General features: G+C 32.9%; 1 protein-coding gene across 1 annotated transcript; it reads left to right on the plus strand.

Annotated features, from left to right (window-relative positions):
- Positions 1 to 2,275: 2,275 nt before the first annotated feature.
- LOC115886808 (CLIP domain-containing serine protease 14D-like) lies at positions 2,276 to 20,766 on the plus strand. The gene is made up of 5 exons (XM_030906102.1): positions 2,276 to 2,484; positions 4,056 to 4,295; positions 15,874 to 16,058; positions 16,784 to 17,400; positions 20,414 to 20,766. The coding sequence occupies exons 2-5, from the start codon at positions 4,056 to 4,058 to the stop codon at positions 20,608 to 20,610; spliced, it is 1,239 nt and encodes a 412-aa protein (XP_030761962.1). The 5' UTR covers positions 2,276 to 2,484; the 3' UTR covers positions 20,611 to 20,766.
- Positions 20,767 to 21,535: the final 769 nt, after the last annotated feature.

Here is a 21,535-nt window from a genome sequence, read left to right on the forward strand (position 1 = left end):
TTCATTTCATGCTAGAATGTAGACACAACAGTACACTATTACAAAGTGTCTATATAGAAATTTACATTATGTGTAAACGTCACATTTTTACAAGGTATGTACTATAGGCACAACTATGATACGAAGTATCACACATACATATGACATATACATTGTATGTCTCATATACCGACGTCAGATTTCATCATTTTAATAATTATTTGTTACGTTACAAAAAACTCTTTAGAATCTTGAGTGAATACGGTATACAACTAGTAAACACTGTATCACACAATTCTATCAATATAAATCTGCGTGTATCTTATATGTATATGTTAGAACTAGATGAACACTTAGGTTCACTTTAACATATTTGGTTTCTCATGTGTCTCCCTTGTAGAAACGTAATTTCATTTGGACGTGCTGTATGGGTTGCTACTCCCAAGGCGTTAAACGCTATATACGGGAGCTATTATTATTATATTTTAAAATCAAAGTTTGTTTTTCAAATACAAACCAAAAATACGAAGAATAATTATGTTTTCCATGTATTCTACAACATATTTATTAATCCGTAGTATCTAACTAGCGTGACGTCATAAATCCCGCTCTGTGGCTGTTCTATTAGAGACGGCATTGCGTCAGCATGGCTGCAAGTTGCTAATCTAATAAAATAAACACTAAAAAAGCCCGAGGAACTGTCAAATTCAAAGTTATTCATTTCACAGACTATAATATATCTTATTAATACAATGCAAACAGTTTTATAGAAATTCGTTCACAGTAAATGAATTCCGAAGTTTGTATCTCATAAGGGCTTAAAGCACTCCACATCAAAATAAAATTCATGTCAAAAAACTCTCAGACACTAATTTTCATCCAAATATTGACGTTACTTCATAATTAAGGTTGATTCTCCCTCACTATACCTTCCGTTTCCATTCCATATCTTTTCCGTATTTTTATTATATTGACCCTATACGTAAGCTTCCGTTCCGTACCAGTTCCATACTTTTTATTGTACAATTTATATCATTACGATAGTTTTATTTTAAAAATTTGTATCTTTTGAAAAAGGTAATAGATTTAATTAAGAGGCGAAAGAATAAATAAATATCAGCAAGATTTTAACAGAGCTGGTACAAATGTAAGAACTTGGCAACGCTGTTTCCGATACGCTTCAATCCGTCCGCCAAAAAATGTATGGAAGGAAAGGATATGGAACGGAAGGGAAACGGAACGGATAGTGTGCATTGTCCTATTCATTTACATAATATATTTTATGTAAACGGAAGGGAGCTGATATGGAAGGTATAGTGAGAATCAACCTTTATTTAGAAAAAAAGCGAAATAAAAATGAAACTTATATTATACTACACCCTGTATTTCCGAAACTAAGCATTTTGGACATACATTTAGACGAACTTTTTTACTTATTTTTATCTGCAGAATGTTCTTCCGAAGTTTCCGGAATACAGTTCGGACCACCCTGTATATTGGAAGTTTTACCTGTGGTTTTGTCAATTATAACATTGCGTTTAATGAAGTTTTGTTTAACACGTTTGAACGTGTTTAAGAGTTTTTCCGAAAAAACTCACCGGTTTTTAAATAAAAAATATTTTAATATTTGAGGGATAGCTTCACCCCCTTAGAATTCGAGTTTCGAAAAATCCCTTCTTATTGAACCTCTACACCCTAAAGTCAATCTGTTTTCCAAAAATCAGCTTTTTACGACAAGCTCTTTAAGCAGGATCGTGATTAATCAATGATCAGATTTTTTGAAACACCCTGTATACATTTTTAAAAATCTTAAAATATGTAAAAAACAAAATAAAATATACATGTTTAAGCGTTTTTTCGGAAACATGACAATATACAAAATGACAAAAAATATTGTAATATTTGAGGGGTGGTTTCACCCTCTTGGAACTGGAATTTCGAAAAATCCCTTCTTATCGAACCTCTACACCCTAGAATCAACCTGTGTGCCAAAATTGAGCTTCTTACGCTGAGTGGTTTGAGCAGGATCGCGATTAATCAGTATGTCAGTCACTTAAGGATTTTATATATTAGTATAGAATCTATACCGTCAGTACTCTAGGCGGTCTTTGTCTTAATTAATTTCAAGTAAAACGGACCATTTATTCGTCTACACACAAGGTTTTACTTGATACGTTTTAATTGAACAGGTAGAACTGACAGGTAAAATGTTATGTGTAGACGGGACTTTAGTCGTATTAATGTACTAAACCGTAAATAAACGTACTTATTCTATATTCGTAAGCAAAGCAACTCATAGGGAATACCAGCAATCCATGCTACCTTGAGGCGTCTTGGTAAAAACAAGTTCATGATCAATATAAAAATAATATATCGCAGAGTACAACCGGTCAGTACCTTCTTTCCTCGCTTCTTTCTTTGGTCTTTGTGGTTAGTACATATCCGTACCATCGTTCTGAGAGTTCCCAATTCTGCTTGTTTTGATTTGGTTTGTCCAAGTTCAAGGTAAGTTTATTATTTCTCAGTTTTCTATGTGCTTAAATTTAAAATAAATATATTTATTTACTGTCTTTCATAATAATTAATCTTTGATTGTATGTTTTTTAAATGAAAGATTTATTGCCGTCATTGCCTGTATAATTAAAAAAATATACAGGTTGTTCTTTAATGACATGCTAATATTTAAGATGGTGACCCTAAACAGATCGTGGTGGTATACCCCCTAACCATTTTAACTTTTGAGATGCAGGGTGGTAAAATAAAAAAAAAACAATTTCTTTCATAATCACTTTAATGGTATTATAGATATCTTTATGAAACATATACCTATATGCATCAAAATGACCTTTTTGATGAACAAACAATTTTATTTATTTTAAACAGTGGCGTCCATACGGGTTTTTTTGTTTGACATTGAATTGAAGATTGAAGAATTTTTGAAGATAAAAATACTTGTTTTTATCAATTTTTTACCAATCATTTTTATACTTGTGTCGAAACAGGGCAATTTTTTAGAAAAAAAATTAGCTACTTTTTAAGGCGTTTCTAATATTTTTTTTTAACATAGCTTATATGTTTATAGATTTTTGTTTCTAAGATAAAAAATCAAAGGAATCATTTTGCGTTATCTTTATACCGCAAAATCTCCGTAATGATCGACTATACCGTGTGCGTAGCTCACCTCACCCCTATAACTTTTTTTATTTTTTCAGATAAAAAAGCGAGATTTGATATGTTAGTATATGACATAAATTAAGATTGAGTGACGTATTCAATTGTTTTTGGTCACTTCCTGTTTCACCGGAAATGATTTACAACTTTTGATTTTTAAATAGCACCCCCGGTATATTTTTACTTTATTCGATAGAAAATGACACTCTGAATAGAATGACATATCATATATCAACTTTTGATGTTTTTGGTTACGAAAAAATCGTATATTAAATTTCAATCTAAAGTGCCATGGCTGTGTTAAAAACACTAATTTTTAATCAAGGAGCCTTGCAAAAATATATGTGATCGCCTAGTGTTTTTCGTGTCTTGTCCTGATGGCCGGTTAAAAGATGCCCTAATCGTATTTTTAATCATATCTAAATTTTCAAATGAAACAAGGGTAGCTCATTAGCATATTTGAAAAAGGCATTTTTTACGAATAATTTGGTACCACACACTTGGTATTTCGAGTCAAATTGTCGTTTGAACCGCATGTTACAATATCAAATAAACCATGTGCGAAAATGTCAGAAGTCGACATATTATATGCCATTCTATTCAGATTATCATTTTCTATCGAATAAAGTAAAAAAAGACCGAGGGTGTCATTTACAAATCAAAAGTTGTAGTTATTTCCGGTGAGACAGGAAGTGACCAAAAACAATTGAATACGTCAATCAATCCTAATTTATTTCATACACTAACATGCCAAATGTCGTTTTTATCTCAAAAAATAAAAAGGTTATTGGGGTAGCACATTTAAGAATGTAACAAACTGCCCCTTAGTTTGAACAAGGATTTAGCTCTTAGACATTTTGCATCTGTTTTGAAACATCCTGTATAACCTATATCATTTTCTATAGATGTACAAGGTCATTGCTTTGGTGTTGACATGCTCAATGTTACATTCATCATTGGGTGGTCCAGTTACTGAGTCTATCAACCCTTTGCCGATATCTCCATGCCCAGAAATAGTCCAGTACGATTATGCAGATGGTGAGGGTAGACTAGATGCTACGTTGGTAGTGAGTAGTCCTCACATTTTACACGGTATTTGGATCAGGATCCTTTTTGACAGAGATATTGACGAAGTAACTGTCAAAGTAAGTATTAAAAATGTAATGGAGAAAAATATGTATCTTAAGTTTCATTCAGAACCTCGCAATTAGTGGAATAAATTAGTGGTTTCAATTACCGTAGAAGTTTGTTCCTTTAATTTCAATGTAAGCATTCAGAAAGTTAAAATTAGTGGTAGGCATTCTCAATTAGTAGAAAAAGTTATCAAATTTTTAACTTTTCCACTAATTATACTTAATTTGCGAGAAATGTCATTTTCGCCTTTGATTATCTTCCGCCAAGAGAAAGTGTGGTTAGAAATCTAAAGTTAATTGTTATATACCGTACTAGCGTGTACCAGCGACTTCGTTCGCGTCGAATTAATCATTTGTAATGGTGATGATAAAGCAAAGCAAGAATTGCCATTAATATACAAACTGGATAAAATTTTCTAACATTTATGTCAGCATGAGAAAAAACAATATGGCGATATTATTATATAACTTGGTAATATTTGACGGGTAGTTTCATCTCGTTGGAATTTGACTTTCGAAAAATCCGTTTGCCAAAAATAAGCTTTTTACGTCAAGCAGTTTAAGCAGAATCGTGGTTAAGAAATTACACAACTTTTTGGAACACCGTGTATGATTTTTTAAAAAATTTCAATATATGTAAAAAACAAAATAAATTATGCTTGTCCAAGCGTTTTCCCAAAAGACTAACCGTTTTTTAAATAACAAATATTGTAATATTTGAGGGGCATTTTCACCCTCTTGGAATTTGAGATTCGAGAAACCCCTCCTTATCAAACCTCTACACCCCACGGTCAATCCGTTTGCCAAAAATCAGCTTTAAACGTCAAGCAGTTTAAGCAGAATCGTGATTACTCAATGATTTTATGAAACACCCTGTATAAATTTATAAAAAATATTAAAATATGTAAAACAACAAAATAAATTATACGTGTTTAAGAGTTTTTCCGAATAACTCACCGGTTTTTAAATAAAAAAAATATTTTAATATTTGAGGGATAGTTTCACCCCCTTAGAATTCGAGTTTCGAAAAATCTCTTCTTATCGAACCTCTACACCCTGAAGTCAATCTGTTTTCCAAAAATCAGCTTTTTACGTCTAGCGTTTTAAGCAGGATCGTGATTAATCAATGACCAGATTTTTCGAAACACCCTGTATACATTTTTAAAAAAATCTTAAAATATGTAAGAAAACAAAATAAAATATACGCGTTTAAGCGTTTTTTCGGAAATTTGACCGTTTTTTAAATAAAAAATATTGTAATATTTGAGGGGTGGTTTCACCAAGGTTTCATCCTCTTGGAACTGGAATTTCGAAAAATCCCTTCTTATCGAACCTCTACACCCTAGAATCAACCTGTATGCCAAAATTGAGCTTCTTATGTTGAGTGGTTTGAGCATGATCGTGATTAATCAGTATGTCAGTCACTTAAGGAATTTGTATATTAGTGTAAATCATGTGCACTCCCCCGGAAGAACACAACAGTGCTATAAAAATCGGAGATGAGCTGTTGGAATATGTAGCGGAATTCAATTACCTCGGCAGTTTGATTTCGGAAAAGGCCAATATCGACTTTGAAATTCAGCACATGATTAGCAGCGCCTCAAGAGCATTCTGGAAATTAAAAGACAGGGTTTTCTACAATCATGACTTGAGCACAAAAACGAAACTGGCGGTGTACCGAGCGATAATTATATGCTACACCGAGTGGACAACGGGGATCATGTCCGTGCCGATTATATTCTAGAAAACAGTGTTGCCGCAGTGGTACATTTGTACCAAATTTGATACTTTTAATTCTATTTGGTACAGTGGTACTACATTTTCAAATCCAGGATAATTTGGTACAATAATTATTTCCCACGCGCACCGAAAATGAATAGATATTTAATAATTATTGTCGTTGATATTGCATTAAACGCGCTTACCGATACCATTCGGAGATAATCCGCATTAATTAACGACGTATTATAAACGTTGTAATGTCCATAGCGTTGCATTTACTGTTTCTAACATGCTTCTATATTTGCGTTTTTTTTTTAATAAAATTTAAGTTTTCCAAGTATTGTGTGTAGTATTAGAATTACTTAGATTTCTTCAACCTATACATACTTATAATTGGGTTTTCTGAATTTCTATTTCATGTTTTTCGTCTCGATTTGTGTCTTTCTCCAGGAAGTTTTTTTTATGTAGAAATTTATGAAGAAATTCACAGCGACCAAACCGGTTAAAGTCATTTGCAGATGTATTTTGTTGTGCTTTAAAAAATTGTACCAAAGTGGTACATTTTTAGTTTATAATGTGGTACGCGCTAAAAGTTGGGTGCGGCAACACTGCTAGAAAACAGTCGCTATAGGCCCGTAGGCGAACGAAGTATTTAGCCCGGGCGACTCATTTATGTTTGCCGCAACGGGGCCGGACCGTAGCGGATCCGAGGAAAAATGTACACCGACATTTCTCGGACGGGGCACGGACGGGTTCCGGCGAAGCTCGGCCCGTGCTCGGCTTAGCATGAATGCATAGGTATAAATACCATTTACAATGTTTGGCCGTGCCTTCACCGTCGCACGGCCCCGGCCCGTCACGGTGTACCATGAATCAGCCTTATATTGAAGGCCCGGACGTGGCTCGGTGTCTACTTTACGGAACGTGCCCGGCTCGGGTACGGCCCGGTGTACCATGAATCAGCCTTAATTCCCACCATGCTATATGGAAGCGAAACCTGGGTGCCGTACCGTCGACACATGAACGCATTAAACAAGTTGCAACAGAGACATCTTAGACAACTCTTAAGAATAAAATGGTTCCATCATGTCTCAAACTTATCGGTCCTTGAAAAAGCTAGAGCGTATTGAAGTCATGATTACAAAGTCCCGCTTAAGATGGGCTGGTCACGTATGCAGAATGCAAGAAAACCGCATACCAAAATCTCTGCTTTACGGTGAGCTTGTAGACGGTAAGAGGAGGCCGGGTGGACAACTCAAAAGGTTCAAGGATATTTTCCACGAAAACTTAAAGGGAATTAACAAGCAGAATGAGTGGGAAGACGCAGCTCACAATAGAACGGAATGGAGAAGAATTGTAAAGTCAGTTAAGAGCGACAACCAAAAAGTAAAGAGGCAACAAAGCAATGAGATTTTTGAATGTCTGGAGTGCGGTAGACAGATCACGTATCGGGCTTTTCAGTCACAGGAAAGCTCATGAAAGAAAACGCCTTGCGTGACCATCTTCTGATGCGTGTCAAATACTCGTCAGCGAGTAATGGCGGTATGTATGTATGTATGTTATATATTAGTATAGATGATCGAAAAAAATGGCGTCCAGTTGGCTTGGAAATGATCATCGATGACATCTCCAATATAAGTTTACATATAAAATGACAGCGATCTTCATTTCATAGCTATCGCTGACGCCGTTTTTATTCGATCATACGGTATAAGCTAAATATTGGGCTTTCTCTATGGATACAACTGACTAACGCAAGCTGTTGCTGGGATATTCTATTAATTTTAATTGTGTTTTTTAGACATTGTGAATGATCGTAAACTAAAAAGTATTAAGTGTAATTCAAACCACTAATTTATTCCACTAATTGCGAGGTTCTGAATGAAGTCTATAATTTAGAGTCTTTAATTTTTAAGACGAAATAATTTATGAACACTCTAGCTGGAGGAATAGAATAAATATTTTATTTTTTTCTATTTTTGATGATGTAAAACATGGGTGATTTTAAACAATAGATTTTCTAAAAATGGTGTTTGTTGAAAGAAAAGTTATATTGAATTTTATAACGTATTATCTTTTGTATTGTATACAGTTTCTCATTTTGGATGCAAATGAGTTATTTGCAATCAAAATAGAAACTGCTAATTTGTTATTAGTAAAGACAGAATCTTGCGGTTTTCGCGAACATGAAATATCTTTTTGTGATGCCGCAACTAAATTGTCATGACTATGACCTTGTTTACATAATATTGGGTAATTTTGAAAATGTTGCAATTTCAGGTACCCTTCATCTCATTTTTTGAATTTTTACGATCTTTTTAAGAGGTATCTAGTGGCGTTTGTTTTATTCTTATTATTTTATTGACCAAAATGTAAAGACCTGCTTAGCGCACGGAAAATGAAACATTATCGTTCATGGTTTTCAGTTAACTATTTATTACAATCAATATAATATTCCAATTATATATATAAATGCGAATCAGCAATATTACAAGCCATTGACCCAACTTAAGTCTATGGCCCCAGGGAGCTATGCGGGGCGTTTGTCGTCATTATTGCAACATTATTAATAGCAATTAAAAGTCAATGACTTTAAAGAATAACACGATTCTCCCAGTACACCTTCCCGGCGAGGATTTTTTTCTTACATCATAAGCTGAAATACAGTAACACACTTTATTGATCTAAATTCTTATTTACAATTACTAACTTCATCATTTAATCTAACTAAATTAACATCATTAATCATAATAAATTTTAACTCTATTTTTATGAACCAATAAACATGTTTAATGTTTATTACTAATATCTAATACCAAATTTGGATTTCTATCCTCCCCCTACTACTTCCTACGTACCTTCCTATGAACCTATGTATAACGGATTCAATTTACTACTAATATTTTCATTTTTTAACAAAACTTTACTACCTACACTATACAGGGTTATTCACCACATACGACATGGAGTATTGTAGCTAAACTTTTAGATTTTTGCAAATTGTAAGTTTTGTGTTCGTTGAAGGACTATTAGAGCTACAATTTAAAAATATTTTTAAAAGATACAGAGTGGCTCAAATAAATAAAAAATATCAAAGTTGTATTTTTTTAAATAAATAAAACACCCTGTATATTATTACAAATATTGTACTGAAGTATTTCTATTTGCTAAATTTTGTGTTGCAATAATAACAATTATACTACCTTATACAGAGTGTCTAAAAATTTATTTTAAATAATAACTAGCTTTAAACAGCAATAACTTCTTTAATTTAAATGGAACACCCTGTATATTTTATGAGAATCAGATGCATAATTTAATTGTCTATCAAATTGTATTATATCATTTTTTACCTATATCTTCAGGTTTTCGTAGAAAATGCATTTTCTTATAATTTAGACCTCAATTATCAATATACCCATGGAATATTGACATTTTAGATTATTTTTAAAGATGTAACAAATTTTTGAAGTGTACAGATACTAATATTGTCGATATAGTTCGTTTATGTCATTAAAAAATAAAAAAAAATGTTTAAATATTTGTAAAAGAGGACCAATTAATAATATGATTCCAGTATTCAAACTAGATTAATTGACTGTTTGCGTTGATTAATAATCGCTCTAAATACTAAAAAACTCAATTTTGTGTGTTTATTAGACAGTGTGGTAAAAAGTAACACCTTAAAAATTTTATTTCATTTTTTGACGAATGCTTATTTATAACAACAGAGACGTTCATTTTCATAACTTATTATTATATTGATTTCTGATTCCAAATCCACAATTGTTTAGAATAATATATTAACTAACACAATTAAATATGTAATTATATATTTAATTAATGGTATACTCTTTTATAAAGATTTAAATAGTTTTATTTTTGTATGGAAATAGGCTGGTAATATTATCGTTTTTAGCACCTGTACATTTTATACATTTGTTGCTTTAAAAACAATCTAAAATGTCAATATTCCATGGGTATATTGATAAATGAGGTGTAATTTATAAGAAAATGCATTTTCTACGAAAACTTGAAGGGATAGGTAAAAAATAGTTTAATATAATTTGATGGACAATTAAATTGTGCATCTGATTCTCCTAAAATATACCGGGTGCTCCATTTAAATTAAACGAGTTATTGCCGTTTAAAGCTAGAAATTATTTAAAATAATTTTTTAGAGTATGAGGTAGTATTATTTTTATTATTGCAACTTAATAACTGATCAATAATTAAACTTCAGTAAATATTTAGTATTAAAAACTTTGATACCCTTGGAGAAATGAAGCCTTAAACTTGTTACTGCAATTTCACAAAATTGAAAATATTTCAAAAACTGTAAGGTTTAAGGGTGATAAACCTTAATCAAATTTACCTTTATTTTAATTGTAGAAACTAAAAATATGATAATATACAGAGTGTTCCATTTAAAAAAATAAAACTTTGATATTTTTTATTTATTTGGGACACTCTGTATCTTGTAAAAATATTTTTAAATTGCAGCTCTAATAGTCCTTCCACGAACCCAAAACTTACAATTTGTAAAAATCTAATCGTTGAGCTATAATACTCCGTGTCGTATGTGGTGAATAACCCTGTATACTATATTTTTAGAAGTTTGGTCAAAATTTTCTTTGCTTTTGTGTTTTGATAATAATAGGTTACTTTTAGCATCTTGACAAGCAGTTTGAATTCTATACTTAAGCTCTTTAGGATAATCCTTGAAATTAGTACCTAGGTCGACTCAGCCTTAAATGAGTACTTGAGATTCACAATCCTGAGGTAATAATAGGCGGTTGAAGCGTAGTGCTAGCCACATTACCTTCCTTGTATACCGAACGGCTCTAGCATGGCAAGCTGTACCTTGCTACTCCCAAGGCGTTAAACGCTATACAAGGTGGCGCCTCATACGCCGGGGAGGCCTCAAGGAGAACAACAGTTTGTATTGAAACGAAATTTTGTGAGCATATGCAGGTTAATTCAGAGCACTTTTTAAAAATATAGAGAGTTTTACAGGGTGTCCACAAAAAAAGTTACATATTAAAGTTGTGTTTTTTGTAAAGGATCACCCTATATATTAATTAATTTTCGGATTCTAGAAGAAAAATAAGTTAAGTTTTATAAGGGAAGTATATAACTAAAATGTAAGGTTTTTGACATATTTAACATTTTCTAGAAATAAAGAAGAATTTTTAAATTACAATAAAAGCTACCTAAATTGGAATTTTCCCGGTATAGGCTAATATGTAGTTAAATTAACTATTGTACTTTAAATCAAATAAAAACTTGATCTAAAAAGTTATACAGGGTGAGACAAAATTAATATTGAACATTGGTCACCTTTAAAAGCATGCTACTCGTTTATTTAAATGGGACACCCAGTATATTATTCCGATATTCAATGGAGAATTCATGTCTCTTCAAAATACTATTAAGGTTGCCTACCCCTCAAACCAAGATTTTCCATTTACATGATTTGATATGAGTAGATCTTTATTATTTGATAAAATCTAGGTAGCTGTGATAGGTCTGACGTTACTTCAACATAGCTGTCTAATTAGTCCAACCTTAACAACTAGTTATCATTTTATGTAAGTTAAAACAACAAAAATTTTCCGAAATTTGCCGAAAATATCAAACTTATCCTACATCAGAGAGAATTGATATAATTCATTAGTTGGTGAATGCAGTGTGCATTCTCCAATTAATAGAATACTTAAATGCTCCTGATTTTATCTAGTCTGGATTTTTTATGGGGATATGTTAAAGACAGTGTTTACAAAAGACAACATGAGAGAAATTATTGTAGTTGTTTCTCGAGGTAGAACTCCACATAATGCCTTTTAAAATGAAAAGATCTTTTTGAAAAACAATCATTTTATGCAGTTAACAGGAAAGGAAGCATTTTGAGCATTTGATTTTATCAAGCTAATTTTTGTCACATAATTATAGGTTTATATCTGGTTTTAATTCTGTAATAATTAAAATATATTTGAAACGTGTAACTTATTATTACCGTTTGAGTATTTTACTCTACAATATTTAACTTTTGTTAAATTAGCAAAAGGTATATCGCAGCCATCTAGATTTTATCAAATAATAAAGATCTACTGAGGCAAAATCATAAAAATTAAAATATCTAGGAAGCTCTTTGTCTGAGGGGTAGGCAACCTTAATAATATTTCGAAGATATATAAATTTCCCATTGAACAGCGGAATAATATACTGGGTGTTTCATTTAAAATAAAGGAGTAACTTGCTTTTAAAAATGACTAATCTTCCATATTAATTTTGTCTCACCCTGTATAACTTTTCGGGTCAAATTTAAATTTAGTTTAACATACAATGGTTACTGTAATTATTTAATTACTGATATTTATCAGGCTATACAAGGTCAACTAAAATTTAGGTAGCTGTTATCGGAATTTAAAATTTACTCTTCATTTTCACAAAATGTGAAATATGTCAAAATTCTTAGATTTTAGGTATATGCTTCTTTAATAAAACTCACCCTTACTTTTTCCCTAGAATCCAAAAATTAATTAATATATAGGGCGTTCCATTAGAAAAAACACCACTTTAATGTGTAACTTTTTTTGGGGACACCCTGTATAATTCTATATATTTTTATAAAATGCTTTCAGTTAACCTACATATGCTGCCAACATTTCATTTCGATATAAACTACCGTTCTCCCTGGAGCTTCCGCGGCGTATGAGAGGCGCCACCCTGTACAATACGGAAGCTATATATATTTATTTTTTCTAGTAATTTGCAAGATTCTTGAAAGATATTTGAAAGAAATTATTTTCCTTGGTCTGTACAAATTTCTTAAGGAATACCGTACTTAAGTACAATATTGTCAACAAAACTTTTATATACCTTCTAATATTAGTAGTGGGAACTATCGAATGAATACTATCGAAACATTCGATAGTTGCAATTCATTCGAATAATTCGATAGCTAGTAAGAAAACATTCGTTGAAAACTATTCGAATAAAAATTATCGAATAGACGCGTCATCTGCCTTGAAATATTGTATTCTAGTAATTCGGCAGCAAAAACCATTCATTTATAAAATTCATTCGTTTATGAAATTCATTTATTCATCATGATCGATTATAATAAAATATTAACTGGATTTTAGTTGTCGCCGGGCGACGGAGGTTTCTTTCCGAGAAACCCGACAGCGGTCGGTGGCAATGCTATGAAAGAAGGCGGCATCTTTGATTTTTTTGCGGAGTAGATAAGGACACATTATTTTTTTTATTGAGGTGTTAGTATTTACACAAAAACTACATTATGAAGGGCGCTGTTGCCATATATTGGTATTAGTTGATATTAGCAAAGAATATTATTGTCTGGCTTTAGTTAGTTAGGGATAGTACGTCTATATATTTTGCTTTTTTTTTATTAATATTCTGTTATTACACTACAATAATACTTGTTATTTTGGATGTAGGAAAATGATTTTTAATGCTTTTAAGCAAAGACTGGTTTAATAAATAATAATAACAGTTATAATTTGTTATACCTATTAACGACAAAATTTAAAATCATTTAATATAAACATTTTTTTAAGTAGTGGGAAAAATAAACAACAAATTAGATGTCAAAATTATTTATATTAGATCCTATTTAAAAATAATATAGACTCTAAATTTTTTGGCAACGGTTGTTTTTTAAATAATAATAATTACAGAACTAATTTGTTATATTAACAACAAATTTTAAAATCATGAAATATCAACATTTATTAATTTTCTAAGCATGCAGTGTAATGGAAGGAAAATATAAATAAAAAATTAGAAATCAAAATTATTTATATTAGGTGCTTTATATTACTATTTAAAAATAATATTATTTACTTTTACTGGCATTTACTTTAAAAAATAAATGAAATATTTCTTAGTAAAAAACTACATGTAAGAGAATTAGCATAAACAAAATACACACATCGTTAACTTTTTTTTAAAATTGGCACGTGTAAAACTTTCAATTTAATTTTCTCACCCCATAGTTTGAGTTCGATAACCCCATTTACTTAACCACATTACTTAAATATGATTATTAAGTTCAACTAATTCATATTATTAAAACATCTAAAATACAAATATCTATTTTTAAAATTAATTGTAAGTTCATCTCATCTCTCTTAAAAATTGCTACTTCTCAAAATTTTCCATTAAAAATAGACCATATACCATATATAAAATTAAATAATTGAAAGATTGGGCTACGGAAAATCACAAAAATTTTCGGAAAAATGTTGACCACCTGCACACGCACACAATCGTCAATTAAAAAAAAACTACTATTTTAGTATTTTAAATATTTTAATAAACGCAAAAATAGCACAGTATTTATACAGCGAAGTTATAAAAATTTGGAAGAACTAATAATGCACTGACGCACACAAAAATCAAACGGATACTAAATTTCATTTATCAAAAGCATTCGATAGTTGAGAAGTGTCTAGTCCTAGCCGTCAACTATTAAGCTTGACCAATCAGGTTGGTTAGCGTGGTTATTTGGAGTGTGTTAATTCATTTGTGTTTGTCAAAAACTCTAACGTGATTGGTCGGGCTTAACAGTTGCCTGCTAGGGCTAGACACAAGTCGATAGTTGTGGCTCAACGATAACCATTTAGTGGCACAGCGAGGTTGTCACGTATGCTTTAGTATACAAATGAATGAATGATTTTATTCGAATGAAACCATTCGATAGTTGAAATAATTCATTCAGTAACCATTCGATAGTCTAATTCATTCGATAGTTCCCATCGCTAACTAATATCAGTGTCCCTTTGTTTGGTAAAGCGTTGCGTTCGATAAACTTGTTAGTTCGCATTGAATTGTTAGAATTTTTAAGTGTTTTAAATGGAACCCCCTGTATATTTGTTAATAATTATTTTGTCTTCTTACTAGCTGTTCAAAAATATTTAATAGCGTGAGTCTATTTATACAGGATGAGTCTTAAATAAGTGCAAATATTTTTTTTTCGCGAATTTTCGCGAATTCGCAAGATTTGAAATTTTTTGTAAGAAAAAAAGTAATTTAATTGTAAGTTAAAACACAGTATCTTGATAATATGACAACACATGTGGTAGATTAAATTTACAAGAAAGATACCCCAGAAAAGATCCAGTAGTTCTCAAAATTTAACCAAAAATTTTTTTTTTTTAATTTTCAAAATAAAATAACTCGGGGCAACGGCCCAGCTACGTCGAAACACCGGTTCCCATTAGAACACCGAAGGACGGGTGACCGGTTCGAAACTCTGTATCGTGCTGTTGTCCAAAAAAAGGCAAAAGTGTTAAATCTATTGACACACACTGCTCATTCACGCCGATTCGAGGCCGGATGAGATCGGATATCTCGTGAGTAAGAGTCGATTTAGACACTTGCCAAGTCGGTAGGCCATTGATCATGATATGGCCGAGGACCGCGGTTCGGATTCCGCGTAAACAAAGTAGGCCCCGCCCAGATTAGCCCTGGCAGCAAAAAGGAGACGTTAACTGAAATCTTTACTTTACTTTTTAAAATAACTCGGTTATTTTAGAGTTATTTGAAAAATGGTAAAGCGAAAATATGTTTCATTTATCGAGATCTACCAGCCCTGAAAATATTTGCCCTTATTTAAGACGCACCCTGTATAGTAAGGCCAAAAATACTGGTCTCAGAAAGGAAAACATTTTAAGAGTAATATATACCCTGTATACACACCGACAAAATCATAACTTTTATATTACACAAAAAAAATCTCCAGTTGCAACAAAAATAGGACACTCATTGACTCATTGATAAAAATCAACATCTTTGATACCTACCTATTCTACTCTATATTTATTTTATTTTTAATTTTTAGGACAGCTTCGGAGAAGTAGAGAGACGAGATGGCAAAGTCGGCTTCTTGATCAAAAATTCAGACATCATTCTTCAAAGATACGAAGAAAGGTTGCTAAGAATATCCGTGAAATATTCTGGTACCGAGGTTCCAAATTTGGTTGAATACAGAATCAACGCGGTCACTATTTGTCCCAATTCTATTTCGTGAGTATTTATAGTATACAGGGCGATCCAATGTTCCGAAAAAAGGTTTTGAAAACGGATTGGGAGTAAAAATGAAATATAGAAAGCCTGATATGGAGTTTTCACGTATTATTCGAGCTTTTAAAATATTTTTTTTTCAAACGTCACAAAAGTTTTAAATTTTGTGATGTGATTGTCAATATAAAAAGGTCGTTTTATAACGCCTAGGAATAAACAAAATCAAAATAAAACACTAATTAACTACTAACCACGCAATGATGCAAACATGGTTAGCGAATGCGCGTCCAGTGCAAAAGTAAAAGTGTTTAGGTGTATTGTGGTGAATTAATGTTTTATTTTGCTGTTGCAACATCAAAGGTTCCAACTTCCAACTGTAAGCCTCGGCATAAAAGTAAAGCACTTTTACGCTTCAGCACAAAAGTATAAAGATATGTTATTAAACAGACATTAAGTGTCAAATTCAATGAGTGCATTGTTGATCGATATAATATTTACGAGGTATTTCTTTTTATCCTAAAAGATCTAGACTTTTTTAAATATTTAAAAACTTATTCGCGACGTTTGAAAAAAATAACATGTTCTATTCGGAGTAAAATGTACTTTTTGTGCCTCGCCTGTAACGTAAAACCCTTGTATATATATTTTTGGGTTGGTTTGTAAAACGTACAGCCTCGCAACAAAAAGTATCATTTTTACTCCAAATAAAACAATATACTATTTTTCAGAAATAATGGTTTATATCCCAATGACAAAAATGCCTCTTCTGATTATCTATCCTCCAGCATCACTTCTGAAGGTCAACAAGCATTTTCTCAAGAAAACTGTGGACAAACCGCATCAAAAGACACCTATCCCTGGCAAGCATCCATCTTCACCAAACAAAACAACACAGAGCACTATACCTGCGACGCTACTTTAGTCTCCCCTAAACACCTTATCACTGCAGCTCATTGTATTACCTACCTACGCACTTCGTACCCAATCTCTCCTAGATCTTTGAAAATATACTTCGATCAACACGATCTGAATGACATTGACACCCTCTACTTTGCCAAAAAAATAACACTGTATCCTGGATATTCCTCAGAGAATTTTTTGAATGATATCGCTATCATTGAATTGGATGCACCTAAAAAGGGTAGTTTTGTGTGTTTGGCAGGGGAGAGTAGTGCAGTTGAGGAACAAGGACTATTAAGTGGGTTTAGGATTGAGAATGATGGATTTGGTAAAGCTGGAGCTGCTAAAATTGAGAGAATCGATGATGGGAAGTGTCTAGATGGTCTTTTTGGAGAGTTTAAGGAGTTGTTGGGTGACGAAAATTATTGTGCTTCATATTTGAAAGGTATTTATTTAGAAATTGAACATACAAAAGAGTCTATACCATGTTTAAACATAGAAACAATACCATGTAAATTTTAAGAATAATTTTCCCCATTTTAATTTACAGAAAAAATTATCTGAAATTTTCAAAGAACTACTTCAGTCCATTTTACTGGCCCGAAAAAGTAGCAAAATTAGCGTTCGGCATTTAACGTTTTATGTAAAACTGGAGTATTTTTACACAAGTGAAGAAGGAAATTAATGATAAAGGATTATACTATCCGTATTGTAGCACATTTTTATACAACTTTTTTATTTTTAAGATTTCGATGGTCAAACATCAACAAAATATTCCTTATGTTTGGACTAAATTTTCTCGACAATAAAGATATAGTTTAGAATTCCGTTGCAATACGGAAATAGATTGAAGTTTTGTGATTTCAGTGATATATAATTTATATGGTTTTGTAACAAATTGCTCGCTTTTATGGCAAATTCTGAAGCTCTGCAAACCTTAATAAGCCTCCCCAAACACAAAATCATATTTATTTATTTTATTTAGCGTATGGCATATTAAGACACAAAGTACGTATATGACAAAAAGAAAGAAAAAAAATTACAAATAAACATTTAACAAATTTATTGATTTTGGTGTTGCCAGTAGGAAATGTTCTGGTCTGCCGTTATAAGCCGTTTCAGGACATACCTCCACGATATGTTCCTCCACACAAAATCATAAAAAAAATCTCTGCAGAAATGTATCACTCTCTTTTTTCCGACTTTAGAATAACTGGAATCCGTTACATGAAAACGTGTTTCTATTTTATATTCTAAACAGTTTTCTACAATGTAACACATTTCTAAACAGTGTAGGTACGAACTTAACCTTCTTCCTTCTTCTTCTTCTTAGGCCGCCGCCGCCGTCTTCCTTCGGAGGTTGGCGATCCAACTGACTATGATGGTGCGTGAAACCGCACCTCTGAAAATTTCGATCGATGTTCTTCCGAACCAACGACGCAGATCCTTAAGCCAGGAGTTTTGCCTTCTTTCCACTGATCTCCTGCCCTCAATTTTGCCCTCGATGACCAGTCTGAGCACCTCGTATCGATCACCCCTCATGATGTGACCGACTTACTGTAACTTCCTTTCCTTCACTGTTGATAGGAGCTCTTTATCTTTGCCCACCCGCCTGAGTACCTCCTCATTTGTCACTCTATCCATCCAGGATATACGCAGCATAAGACGATACAAGTACATCTCAAAAGCGTTAATGCGGTTTTCCAATGTCTGATTGAGTGTCCAACTCTCAGAGCCGCAGAGAAATACTGGAAAGATGTAGCAACGCAGCATACGTATGCGCAGTTCGAGGCTTAGGAGAAGAGGGTTTTCATGGAAGTAAAAGTACGTCTGGCCTGTTCGATCTTCGCTAAAATTTCAGTTTTGGGGTCGCAAGCGTCGTTAACTAGGGATACTTTATGGACGATACTTGTTCTACCACCTTTTGTTGTTAATTCTGAGGACAGTCTTTCCCAATGTTTTGGAAAATACAACAAGTTTAGTTTTGTTAACATTGATGTGTAATCCGTACTGCACGCTATGTTCAACGATATTCTGAAGGTGTAGAATGTTGCCAGCCAGTACGACCGTATCATATGTGAAGCGAATATTGTTGATCAGGGTACCATTGATTTTGATACCATCCTCAACGCTCTCTAGTTCCTCACGGAATACCGCCTCGGAGTAGATGTTGAAAAGGAGTGGGAATAATACACACCCCTGCCTGAATGACCTTGCAATGAACTTAACCTAGTAGTTCAGTTATTGGTGATTTTTGCTTGGAAAAAAGTCCGGAAGTTTTGCAACTTTGCAGGTTTATAGGTTTTGGGGTCCCTAACTAAAATCCATAAAATGCACATCTCCATACTTGACGCCGGCGCCGCCATCTTGCCAAGATGGCGCCCAAAATCGGTATTTTGTGAATATCGCGAAAATTTGACTAGAGCATATTGATTAAAAATTAAAGAGAATAAAATTTCCTATAAAAAAGGTTTTATGAAAATTTTCGCTAAAGTCAACCGTTTAGGCACAAAATCCCTGGAAATTTTACAATTTTGCGTAAAATTTGATATATTATGTATAGTCGATTTTCCGAAATCAAATGTCGATTAGGGTTCACTAAAACTAGTTTTAGTTTAGTTTCTTCAATTTTGTCATAAAACAGTGGCGTATCATTAATTCGCTCATTAATTTATGAATAATAAATTTTAATTATTGAAAATGTATACTTGGTTCCACACCACCCAAGAGGTAAAGTATATGGCGCGTTTATTTTAACGTGGTCTCCCCGTAGGCCTCCGGGGAGACCACTAGATAAATTAAAAACTTTAACTTATCTGCACAAGCCCGACGGATCTGGCTCATTGATGTCAAAGTCGATCGTGTCTGCTGTGCTGGGCTCATCAGGGTGGTCTCTCAATACGTCCAACTCTTCATCTTCAGCCGCCAGAGGGATATCTACAGGCAAGTCCAACTCCTCTTCATCGGAATCGTCGAGTGACACTTCAGTGACGTTGTCAAAGGATTTCCCATTGCAGTATGCACAAATCATTGAACGTTTTAATCCTGCTTTTCTGCATCCGCAGGCTTTATCATAATTGTTGATTTTGCATTTACAGGATAAAAATGCCAACAGGGATTTTGGAGCTGGATTTTTCAACGTTGTGACTGGAGTAATGCCTGCTTTTGGTAATTTTTGGTACAACCAGACCAATGCTGAACCTGGTAAGCTCGCAATGAATGCTGTCCAGCACGACAATTAATTATTCATAAATTAATGAGCGAATTAACTCCCCTTCTAGAGCCAAACTTATTCTTAATTTTGAAAATTTACATGGGTTTTCTCACGTTTAGGTCGACAATGCAACACACGATATAAACACAATAAAAACACAATAAAACATAATAAAAAATCGGATTTAGGATTTTTAATCATAAATGCATAATTGTAATGTTATGCAAGTTATTTCTGTTTGCAGATGGTGATAGCTGTGTAGGAACCAGTGGCAGTGGACATATAACTGAAAACTCCGGAAAATGGTACTTACAAGGCATTTTGAATGCAGGGATATTGCTTCAGGGCAAGTCAAAATGTAAAGACTCCGATTCTTTGGTACTCACAAACATCAATTTATACTCTAAGTGGATCCGACGAGAAATATCAAGAGATCTTTAAGAAAATATTTAGTTTTTATTTAACATTTATTAAACATTTATGTTATTAATTACTATTATTATTTTTATTAAGTAATGTAACGCTTGCTGTATTAATATGTAATGACTGCAATATTTTATTCTATTTTTTACTAAATAAAGTTTTATAAAAATATTATACAGGGTGATCTTTAATGACATGCTAACATTTAAGGGGGTGATTTTTGAATCTATTTTAAGAAAATACTTCACATATGAACGTATGGCATATACTAAGGGCTGGCAAAGCTTAGTCTTGGGTCGAGATTTCCGTATGTAAGAAGAGTACAATGCGTTTTATAATGTACCGAACAAAGAGGGAACAGTAAACAGGTTGCCAAACACATGAAATAAACCGAGAAACTGTGCACATATTAGCTTTGTTCGGGTTCTTGTTATTACCGATTCTGAACCGTCCTAGAACTCAGCAAATGAAATAATGTCTTCATATTTCCTTCTGCGCATACGCATCACAGTTCTAGGACGGTTCAGAATCGGTAATAATAATAACCCGAAAAAAGCTATTAGCTTACTTCGGATTTCTCTTATTACCGGTTCTGAACCGTCCTAGAACTGTGATGCGTATGCGCAGAAGGAAATATGATGATATTATTTCATTTGCGCATGCGCTGCAGAGTTCTAGGACGGTTCAGAATCGGTAATAACAAGAACCCGAACAAAGCTATTGCTAAGAGACGTGGAAGGGGATATAGCAGATTTGTCGTAGTCGAGCGGCCGACCCAATCAGTACCTCTGTCAGTACTTAAAATTTTAGGGAAAGGTGTACATCATGCGTTCAGCTTCAAGATTTAATTACGTCTCGTGATACTTAATTTGTTTATTTATTATCTCTCGAAATCTCGAGATATCTCGAAATCTATTAGAAATAATAGATTGTAGTTTTTTCA

This window comes from Sitophilus oryzae, unplaced genomic scaffold (assembly GCF_002938485.1).
Source record: "Sitophilus oryzae breed Bouriz unplaced genomic scaffold, Soryzae_2.0 scaffold_1146_pilon_pilon, whole genome shotgun sequence".
In the NCBI taxonomy this organism is placed as follows: domain Eukaryota; kingdom Metazoa; phylum Arthropoda; class Insecta; order Coleoptera; family Curculionidae; genus Sitophilus; species Sitophilus oryzae.